This window comes from Protomyctophum parallelum (assembly GCF_964188405.1).
Source record: "Protomyctophum parallelum genome assembly, chromosome: 7".
Taxonomy (NCBI): Eukaryota; Metazoa; Chordata; class Actinopteri; order Myctophiformes; family Myctophidae; genus Protomyctophum; species Protomyctophum parallelum.
Window position 1 is genome coordinate 22,768,796 of NC_139705.1, and position 11,782 is coordinate 22,780,577.

Here is an 11,782-nt window from a genome sequence, read left to right on the forward strand (position 1 = left end):
AGACATAATTATGTCCGATACGTATCACTTGGCCTACCCCACTCAAAACACCCCAACATTGAGGGGTCACTTAAATTTTATGCAGGATAAAGAAACGTTATGCTGCCCGCAGTGCCCTGTGGTGCATGGACGGATGCCAACATTCTGATTGAATCTGCACCTGTTTTAAACTTGAGCAGAGTTCTCCCTCTCTTTTGACCTGCATGCACCTATGGGGAACCCCGGAGTATATTAAAACAGCCTAGATGCTATATCTTGTGCTGACCAGTGTTCATTTAACTAGGGGAGAAGAGAAGGCCCAGGCCTATACAAACGGAACCACATGGACCCTTGTCAATTGTGGGGTAATTTCTGCACAGTAACGGCCCATCGAAGTGATGCCGAGCTCTATTATTTTTTGTTAGCCTTGTTTATATAGCCTTTATATAGCCTATAAGAGTGTGTACATAACATCATTAGTCTATTATTTGTATAATTAAGAAAGTTATATTATTCATTTGTTGTTGTAATTATAGGCTATAATATTTTAATAAATCCATATATAGGCCAAGTTGATGTTGACTGAGCATTAAAGCAAACAAGGAAGCTATATGCCGAGTGGCTGGAAACATTCGTTAATTGGCTCATTAATAGCTAATGAACAAGTTAATTAACGAATCCATTTTATTGAGGCTGAAACTTTGCAGTCCGGTTTGACAACTTCGTTTAAGTTTGGGCAAAGGACTAATTTAAAGTCAGAAAAACATTTAAATAAGTAATATTGCAGCAAATTTCGCTGTTCTTCTTTTCATTTTGAAATTAATTAATTAAATACCATAATATTTGTCATTGCCCTTTGATGAACCTCGTCAAGTCGTGATTTGGTTTGTGAAAATAACATAACTATTCATTTTTGAGAGCTGGAGGTAGAAAACAATTAATTGTTAAAATAGTAAATAAATAAATATATAATAGTAATATAAAACGCAGGCGTGGGGGCAATTGAGTTCCTCAGAGGTCTATTATTTGGCATTATACAACTTAAAATGTGTTTGATTGCATTATTATTTTAGGCATACAAATATTATATGCTATGTTGTTTCAAATATATATTATTTTTCGTATCGATGCGTCTCGGCCTGTAGCATGAACACCAGCATAGACCTATACGTTTTCCATTGGTATCACAGTTTCTCTTTTGACGTTTAACGAAATCGTGCTAATTGAATTTGGGCTGTTTGTTATTTGCTTCAAAGCGTATAGAGGCCTGCACATTTTGCTGCAGGCTACTGAAATTGCAGGAAGTGTTCTTGGGAAGTGACAACTATACGGTGACCATTGTCAGAACCCAGTGCCGTGCGTATGGCTGGCATTGCCAACGATGTGTGCACGCTGTAAACTTTATTGGTGGTGTAAATGACACGGTTTGGATCATCTAGAATGGGTCTACATCCTCTATAGCTCTATGGGATGGATCTCACTATATGTAGTGTAGACGGATCTCACGGCCTCGCTGGACAAGACGCACCATACTTCCATGTATATGTATGTATGAAGTTTGAATGTTTTATGTGTCATATATAGAAATACAGTGCGGTATGGGGATTCGTGCATGTAGCCTATGTTGCTTGCAGGATGTTGAATCCCATATATATCCCATTGCTCCCATATTTATGACCAGTCCGAATTATTCAGTACAACCATGCTGTTATGTTCTCGTCCAAGCGGCACAACAGTGTTGCTTATTGGATAGGCCTATATTATATATAGCCTAAGCCTATATATACTCATTGGCTGGAGGTGACAGACATTTCATTTTGAACTTTGTTTAAAATGAATGGCAAAAGTTTATGTAATTGTGGCCTTCCTATTCCCGTTGGGCTATTTCATATAGTGTAATGACGCTTTTATCGATTTCTTCAGTTTCTTGTGTGGTTGATCTCTCTGATCTAGCTTATTTTCTTGCAGGATAACGTCACCTGACCCACTTTTCGATTTGAACATTTTAACGACAATATAACCTTGCTAATTAGCTAAATTCGCCATCCGTTTTTTACTTTCAAAATGTAGTTTGGTTTCCTTTTACGAGCCTTTCTGAAAATGCTATAGCCTACACTTGACGCTGGGCTGGGCGGTTTATCCTTGGGTTTTTGGCTTTGGATGATCCTCTCCAAAGCCAAATCAATGAAATTATTTCGAGATCAGTGTATATTGTCTATTCGTTGCATGGTTTAGAGGTGTGTGTGTGTGTGTGTGTGTGTGTGTGTGTGTGTGTGTGTGTGTGTGTGTGTGTGTGTGTGTGTGTGTGTGTGTGTGTGTGTGTGTGTGTGTGTGTGTGTGTGTGTGTGTGTGTGTGTGTGTGTACACTTGTGATGTGATTGCTTTTGGTTGGGTTTTTAAATTGGTGTGGTGTGTTTGTATTTCATAATAGTAGTGCCATCTCCATTGTGCGTGGAGATGCAGCATCCCGGCCATCACAACCTGTGAACGGGGGCGAACTGTCACATTTTGACGCACGTCGAAAGTTTGCGTCCTCGAGCAATTTAAGCGTTCGTTACTCTGCATTGTATGACCATTTTAGTCTTTGCAGGATCGAAAAAGAGAAGGGAAGGAGATGGGTGCAAACATTCCTGGTTGTTAAAGGGAGAAATTTACAGCTGAGTAATAAAAGTTTACGACTGAATCCATTCTGCGATTGGTTGAGGCGAGCCACGTGGCACAGGCTCTATGAACATGAACTTTATGCTGTTGTCTATTCTCTGGTCCTTCCGTTGTATCGGCAGAGGGCTAAGCTGTGGCGTAGAAATCCTCATTTCCCAAATTCCGGGCCAATATTACACAACAGCTCTGGAGTTTGTGCGGTAATTATTATTCGTACGATGCGTTATAGATCTCCGACTTCCTCTTCCTCGCTGACAGGGGAGCTTCGCGACAGTCGTCGCCTCCGCCAGCTCCGTCTGCTTATACTGTTTTCCCCAGAGTCGCTACAACCAGGGCTGGGGACAGACAGAAAGAAGGGAAAGCCGCCCGCGATAAAGAAAGACCCCTTCGATCACACTTATTTTCCGTTGCGGAGTTTCGGAGATGGCCAAGCCGCTTGCCGTTGCGATCCTCAAGCCCCAGCTCTCTCTGCCGTTTTCCCCGGATCACAACAGCAAGCAGAGCCACAAACTATACGGATAGCCTGCTGGGGTAAGATAGTCGCTATTCTTCCTCCTCGCTCTGTGTGTCATTGAACCGTGTATGATAATTAGTTAATTTAACAAAATAATAATAAGTGAAGGAAGGTGCGTCTGTTCCAAACACGGTTTGACCTGACCTGTAGCCTGGGAGGCAAATGATTGACTGCAGGCGACGGATCAAAAGCTACATCACTGTGTACACTAGTATAGTAGCCTAATTCAGAATGTTTACTGGTGGGCTCAGCCTATTTTAACGGACGTAGTTTGAGGTTACACTGTCGTTGTTTTGCGGTTATATAGCATATATGGAAAAGAAAACTTTCTCATCAGTCCAGAGTCACTAGAGGCCCTCTTATTAGGTTAATTATACGATTATCTTATGAATGGGTTACCTAATTGTGACAAATAAGTAGGCTGATTCATTCATTTCGTCTATTTTTAGCGCCTGCGTTTATGCTTTCCGGTCTCGAATATTTTTTCAAGGATATTAGCTGAATTGCATCATTGCTATATTTCTCTCTCTCTCTCTCTCTCTCTCACACACACACACACACACACACACACACACACACACACACACACACACACACACACACACACACACACACACACACACACACACACACACACACACACACACACACACACACACACACACACACACACACACACACACACACACACACACACACACACACACACACGGAGAGAACAGAGCAGAGAGTATTTTACTGCAGTGCCCCCTAGTGACCGTAGCCATTCAAAGTGGAAGTGGGCGGGAGTTTCAGAGGGAGTATATCTTGTTTATGGCTATTTTGTTCGGTGGCTGCACACTGCGGATGTAGGCTAGTCTGGCTCATACACAGTCCCATTGAAGCCGTGTGTTGCCTTGCCACTGCTTCTTGTTTCAGTGCAGAGTAGAAGCGGAGTGAATGTATACCTTTTAATGACAATGAGATAGATGCACAAATCACATGATGTCTTAATATTGTGATCAGCAAACCCTTTATTTTATTTGCACCATTTACAAAACATCATCATCAGCAGCAGCATCATTGACCATTAATTTAAACTGCATCATTTTTTCACCATTGCTGTGCTAGAAGCCTATACACATGCACTTCATAATATTGTATGTACATTAGAAGCAGTTGATAAGCAGTATCATTTGCACGGAAAATCTGTCTCCTATATCACACACTTCTTCTGAACTTTACAATCTAGCGGTCTTAAGTTTCATTGACAACTGCAGAGAGTGGCAGGTGTGTGTGTGTGTGTGTGTGTGTGTGTGTGTGTGTGTGTGTGTGTGTGTGTGTGTGTGTGTGTGTGTGTGTGTGTGTTGTGATTTTATTGCACCTCACAGCTAAACAGACTGTGCCTAAATGGTTTTATTGCTGCTTTCCGGCATCTTGCGCGTTTGTTTGTCTGTCTGTCTGCCTCTCCAACACATGTGCCCGCGTGTGTGTGTGTGTGTGTGTGTGTGTGTGTGTGTGTGTGTGCGTGTGTGTGTGTGTGTGTGTGTGTGTGTGTGTGTGTGTGTGGCTTATGAAGATAATTGAATTGAATGTAAAAATGGAGTTATACTTCTGTGAAGTTCTTCCCTATTCAAAATATAATGATGAATAATTGCTATATTGAACAGTATAGACAAATAGGCAGACGGTATGATTGTGTTTCACCCTTTAAAAATGCACAGCACAAATGCTCAGTGTTGTTTTAACTCTGAGGGTGTAAATATACGACCTATAAATGTGGTAGGTACATTTGTATACACTCTCACCGATTTAAATCATCGCTGAGGTTTTTTCCGTGGCCAATTATTGACATTTACATCCTGCAGTGATGTCGTTCCGGATGGGAACAGCCCACTGTTGAGCAGCACGTTGTTTGTTTCCCCATTATGACGCATTGCTGTTGAAGCTGTAAAGTGTCCGTTGCTGCTCAGTTTTATGCCTATGGAGAAGAGAGGGAGAGAGGGGTTCTATTCACCAAAGAGCATAGCCGATATCTCTCTCAGCCTTTACATATATTCACACACAGTATATGTTAATAGCATATTATCCATTTGTAATTCCAAGAAAGTATACAAATATAATCACATTTGGTTGCATTACATTAGACTACATGTCTGTACATTCTGCAGAGTAAATGTAACACTTCTGGATTTTTACTGTGCACCAATATAGGCTAACACGGGTGTGTTTTTTTTATCAGTGGTTTGACGAAGTCCCGGCGGCGCACCTCATGCCTTTGAAGTGGAGATAAGCCTCGTATAAGCCCCATGCACGTGAAGCACTGCGTCTGTCCATGTCACCATATTTAGAAGTGAACTTACGAATTCTCGACAAGGCTTAATTTTGCCCACTAATGGTCATAATTTATGATGTGTGGACCACATCATTGGGCAACAGCTTCCTGAGTGCTTAACGAGCATAAAGCCATGCACTTCCGGACATTAATTGGGCCAGTCGGCAAAGGTAAAGCGCTTCTATAGAGCCTTGCTTTGTTGCTATTTTAAAGTACTCCTTATTAGCAGTGGCGGAATATATATAGGGTTAAGAAGAAATAAAACAGAACATATAATTGAGCACGCTCTTTAAGTCTGGCTATATGATATAAGCATGATTGATGGCCTAATGTAAAGCGTTTGAATATCTGTAACACTCTAGGATTTTTATGATTAGTTGTCGGATGTATCTCAACAAACAAACTTAATCCCTAAAGCATGCACACACGTGTATAGGCACCGTGTGTATAGGAAGGAAAGTATATAAAGTCAACATGGCGTCTGTTTGAAATTAGGCCTCAATTTCAAAAGGTACAAAACAGACCTATAACTAGTAACATAATATTAATAATGATAATAATAACAATAATAATACAATATTAATTGTAATAATATTAGCCTATATGATAATATAAGAATGCAGTAGCATACATGTTTTAATAGACACATGTACGCTTTAAATATTCTTTGGCGCACATACAAATTAAAGGAATTTCCACTGTCATTGATATATTGTTAATAATTCACTTTGGTCTTATACAATTTTGGCTGTTAACGTCATGGATATTAATGTTAGGTTGTTTCCCATTGTTCATAAATATAACGGGGAATTACTAGACACAATATTTGTACTCTCAAGCTGTCTGGAAACGTGGACCAAACGGCTTTCCTCCCTGCCTCAAAAGCCCGCATGTGATTTGTCTCGCGGGCTGCAATAAAACACTAAAAAGCACATGGGAGAGAAAGAGCTTTCTACTCCTGCACACTAGTGCAACTTCTTTTGCATTCCTACTCTCCTCAAACAGATACAGCCTCGACCTTACTGTTCAGCCACGTTATTTATAGGCCAGATTCCACGAATCGTACCATATACATACGGATTCTAACCCCGCTATTAATTACCTCAAAATATACATTTAAGTTATATATTTCCTGCTCTTTTTTTATTTAAATCCTATTTTAATGTATATATTTTTCCTGTCAAGATACTAAATAGACGGGGATCTGCCTCAAGTATGTAGTATGCCTCAATCAACGAGTTTTACAAGGTGCTGTGTTAAAAGACTTATTGAAGCGAAACAATGTTGCCTCAAATTATGGCCATGCGCTGTGACTGTCACTTCAGTATAAGACAAAATTTGTGTTTTTCGAAACAATTTGTTTTGTATGCTTTAATTTCAGTTTTTTATTGGAATTCAAACTAATAATGATTTTTTTTTAAACAAAACAGCTGTGGAAAGCTGTATGAGGTGCATGCACAATCATCGTTTTCTCTTTCGTACAAGGAGGAAAATGTATACGAACTTATTAAAGAAATGTAACTTGCTTTATATAGAAGTATTCTGCGTGTGTGTGTGTGTGTGTGTGTGTGTGTGTGTGTGTGTGTGTGTGTGTGTGTGTGTGTGTGTGTGTGTGTGTGTGTGTGTGTGTGTGTGTGTGTGTGTGTGTGTGTGTGTGTGTGTGTGTGTGTGTGTGTGTGTGTGTGTGCGCGTGTGTGTGTGTTGTGTTCGTCACAACGTTACAACTAGCCCATGCAGTAATAATAATACACCAAATGTAACATTTCCCATGAAGTCATATTATACATAACATTATGTACAGTCTCTGACGTTTGGGCTTTATTGGCACGAATCTGTGCCACGTCGAAGTCACATATGGCCACCACGAATAACTTTTATTACACCAAATTACTTCCTCTTTCTTTGTTCTTGTCATTTTATGGGCTATTCAGGATCCGAAACAACAGACCAAGCAGTGTTGCACGTATAGGCAGCAGGGATTCACCCTATTGAAGAAATCAATTCAGTGGACCAGTAGGCAGTATACACATCGACAGTATTTGAGCAGAAAAGCCAGACAATTTCTATACGGTATTGATTAATAATCTCATACATGGCCTGATAAATGTGGCAGTGAAAATTATAAGCTTCGATTATTGTCAAGTGTTGCGAATTGTATTTCAAATTTAATATGACTGTCTTTAAAGGTCATAAAAAACACTATTTTTGCTTTTTTTTAAACAAATACGTGGGGAAAAAACATATCCAGTTTACTGTGTTCTATGGACTGTGGCCTTACCTTGCAATTAATATTGTATATACTGCAGTTCATCGAATAAGCTCTTTGCTTTTGTCCCATGGTTACAGGAAGACCTCTCTAGTCGTGTTCAAACCCATCGTTTAACTGCATCTGAGATAATTATTAGTTCCATTTCCCTCCGCTGTCAAAGGAATGCCATGGAATAATTTTGCGCAGAACGAGGATCATCGCATACGTATTTTAACGTGTCACATATTTTTGAGAACGCACACCTTTCACATTGAGATTCCATACCTGAACAGTGTGTTACTATAGTATTGAAAAGACGGTACCTGTGTCCAATCAGCCTAGTGGACCACAGCGTGTTGAGTTGGCCCGTTAAGGCTTTTGTCTGACGTGGGTTGGACAGTCGCATAACTGATTGGACTTTTTCAAGAAGGTGGCAGCAATATCTTCTCAAACGCGCCTCTTTATGTGTCGACTGACCCTGTGTGTGCGCGATTCTCTCCCTCTTTGTTTATTCCCCTACTTGCAGTGCACTGCTTTCATTTCTGAGCCCTTGAGATTGCTATCGCTGTTGCAGGGTTTGCTGCAGTTAGTTGTTGGTGAGCTGGGGAACCTCACTTGTTTTATTGCTCTCACAGAAGAGAGAGACCATAAACGCATTCTTACCACCTCCCCCTCCCCCCAGTTCAGTGCAAAGGCATGATAATTGCTCACATGCCATATAATACAATTACTAGACACTTAAAAAAAAGTAAACATTAAAAGAATGTTAGAAAATCGTTTACATTGGTGGGATAAACACCAAAATGCTTGTTCATTTGAATGATCACTCAAAGTTAGGGTAGGCTAGTGCGCTGTGCACGGTGCAAACAATCCACCCCATAGCCTAGTTATTGGTCCCCGGTGGACCTGTTTATTTATTGTATTTTAACGGTGGTGTTGTAAAATTAAGGGACGCGCGCGCGCGCACACACACACACACACACACACACACACACACACACACACACACACACACACACACACACACACACACACACACACACACACACACACACACACACACACACACAGACAGGTAAAAATATGTTTAAAAAAACATCAAATAAACGTTCCCTGATGTGTATAATATCCCTTGTGGGATAACATTGGAGTTAACCTAATGTTTCCATTCTGGTTCTGATCATATTTCTACTGTGGAATCCCTGCAGAATATTCCAGTTGAATGAGATGAGCCAACATTTTTGGCAGTTTTCCCATTTTAAATATATCACTGACTGTCCTACCGACCGACCTTTAGCCTCTACTTTCTCATTGGGTTACGGGGGCTGTGGTCTGTTAGTCAGAAGTAGGAAGCAACGCTGTGTTTATCTGCATTTTAGCACTAATGTAGCTCTGAGCTAAAAGCTACAGTTTCTCCTCGACTCCTGGCTCTCAATTGGTGGAGAACGGTCAGCTGACGTTGTCATATTGTCTCTCACGGAGCCAAGCCTCAGCTATAACACTCGGGTTTGTGCGTCTTACCGGAGATTGGAAATTAATAATATTGAATCCCTGAAAGTAGACTACGGCTATTGGAGAGAAGCAAAAGAAAGTGGAAAAGAAGATCTTCGAAATAAGGTGTGGTTGGGTTGGCAGACAAGGAGAGAAGATTTACTGAGGAGGAGATTGAAAAGAGAGCGATAAAGAAGTGGGGAGAGTTAAAGAGAGGGTTACAGGACAAGGTATGAATTCGTATTTCGCAAACCCGTCGCTCTCCTGCCATTTATCGGGTGGTCAAGACGTTTTGCCCAATGTGCCCCTAAACTCCACCACCTATGACACCGTCAGACATTTTTCGTCGTACGGTGCTGCTGTGACCCAAAATCGGATATATGCACCTTTCTACTCTCCTCAAGACAATGTCGTGTTTGGGTCTGGCAGGGCACAGTATGAATATGGATCAAATGTATTTCTTCAAGACAAGGACGTGCTCCCCAGTTGCAGGCAAACAAACATGGGACTCAGTACACAGAGCCACATTGCTCAAGAGTACAGTTTGGATCAAGCCAGAGGAGCTCAAGACCAGAAAAGCAACATCCCGATCTACCCGTGGATGCAGCGAATGAACTCACACAGCGGTGAGTTTTACTACGACAAATAAATTAAGGAAATGGGCCAGTTTTACGATATGTCTTACCAAGAGAGGAAGTTACTTTTTATGGCCCCATAAACCATTACTGTATTCCCTCACTTCGTAGATATACTCCATAGGCCCTTTCATGTACAAACAAACAACTTTCGTTTTAAGAAAGGATCAAGAGAGAACCGTCAAATTCAACAGCATTTGACAGATTCATTGTTAATATCGACGTTATTATTTGAGATACTAAAACAAATGAGGTGCTTATAGAATTGTCTTAAAAATGTCTTCTTCTTTTTTTACGTCATAGATTTATGACATACATCGACTTTGATTCCCTTGAGGCAAAGAAAGTTTTATTAACTGGCCTCAAATGACTATGTTATACACCATGAAAAAGCTTTTAAAACCAATTTATTTCATATCAAAGCGTGATGGCACTGTGTAATTTGGGTTAATAAATGACTGGCCTGATTGTATCTCATTTGCTTCCCTGCAGGAGTCGGCTACGGGTCAGACAGGCGCAGGGGACGTCAGATCTACTCTCGCTACCAAACACTTGAGCTGGAGAAGGAGTTTCATTTCAATCGCTACCTGACTAGGCGCAGACGCATCGAAATAGCGAACGCGCTTTGTTTAACAGAACGTCAGATCAAAATCTGGTTTCAAAACCGCCGCATGAAATGGAAGAAGGAGAGTAATCTGACCTCCACGTCGGTGACTGGGAGTGAACAGACAGGAGAGACAGTAGTCTCTCAAGAGGAGGAACCGCCGAGCGGTGCGGAGGAAGGCAAAGACGAGGAAAAGAAAAAAGAATGAGATTTTAAAAAAGAACAAATACGAGATATTATGCCCAACATAACTACCTATTACAATCTATGGACCAGAGACTTCACTGCATGATGGTTACCTTGCCGCTCTGCCACTAATCTCCATATCGATCACATCGAGACTTTACTAGAAACTCAGATTCTTTGTACACAAAAGAATGGACCATGAAATATCCGGACATGGGGTCGGGGACACGCAGAATGAATTTTCATTTGACATGTCACATTTGTGTTGTGGGGAAAGAGAGAAAAAAGTGTTAATTTCAACATATCCCCAAAATGAAAGCAGAGACCCTATATTTACCCCCACACACCATCCATCACTGTAAACTTTATCACTTTAATCACCTCAGAAACTATACAGTGTTTGCCATGCCAGGCTTAACTCAAACATTTCCATTAACATTCCACATATGAAGGAAAAAGGATCGGACGCACACTTATTTTATCACAGTATAAATGTATATAGTACTTGAAAACGTCCGCAGAAAGTGTCTTGCATAATCCTGGAAGTTGCACGGGATAGAATACACACACAACTGAAATGCCTGTATATATTATTCAGAATAATACTCTATTATGTAAATCCTGTGAGGACTTACTGTATGTGTATTTAGCCGCTTTGATAGACGCGTCATAACGCTGCGCTTAGTTCCTTTTTTTGACCATTTTGAAACACAATAGGCTTTCCTTATGTGAGATTTGTACACTAGTAATATTTCACTTTTGTTTGGGTTTACAAATTCATGTTTTTGTCATAATTGTGTATCATGGAATAAAATATTTGTAAAACTTTCGCCCTCGTCTTGTCCTCTTGGGTCTGTGCACTTCCTAATATGACACAGATGACCGTATAAAGTGGGGTGGCTTACACCACTTATCCCTTCACTCAACGTGGAGTGTTTTTTATTGTCCAGCAAAATTATCCATATCCGTATAGTAGTAGGTACAATAAATAATTATTCTGTGTACAAATATTTATAAGAGAAGGGCACGTGTATTTATTAGCAATGGTGGCCATGCTAAAGCCCTATAACCTTCTGGATTAAATGATAAACTGCAATCAGTTTCATTTAAATCGTGACATATATGGGTTATAGTTATTGTCAGTGTATTT

The 11,782-nt window shown here is 40.5% G+C and overlaps 2 protein-coding genes across 2 annotated transcripts in view; both read left to right on the forward strand.

Moving 5' to 3' along the window:
* LOC310861704 (homeobox protein Hox-C10a-like) overlaps positions 1-11,782 on the forward strand; it is a 69,180-nt gene that overhangs the window by 24,465 nt on the left and 32,933 nt on the right. The gene's annotated exons all lie outside the window — the stretch shown is intronic.
* On the forward strand, positions 9,132-11,238 carry hoxc6a (homeobox C6a). The gene is made up of 2 exons (XM_083769294.1): positions 9,132-9,833; positions 10,335-11,238. Exons 1-2 carry the CDS (start codon positions 9,440-9,442, stop codon positions 10,652-10,654), a joined length of 714 nt encoding a protein of 237 aa, XP_083625420.1. The 5' UTR covers positions 9,132-9,439; the 3' UTR covers positions 10,655-11,238.

What these genes read in the sequence shown, in the direction of transcription:
- hoxc6a (XM_083769294.1), top strand. Translation starts at nt 9,440, where the DNA reads ATGAATTCGTATTTCGCAAACCCGTCGCTCTCCTGCCATTTATCGGGT. An exon ending in GCGAATGAACTCACACAGCG is followed by an intron (nt 9,834 to 10,334) that starts GTGAGTTTTACT and finishes GCTTCCCTGCAG; the next exon opens with GAGTCGGCTACGGGTCAGAC.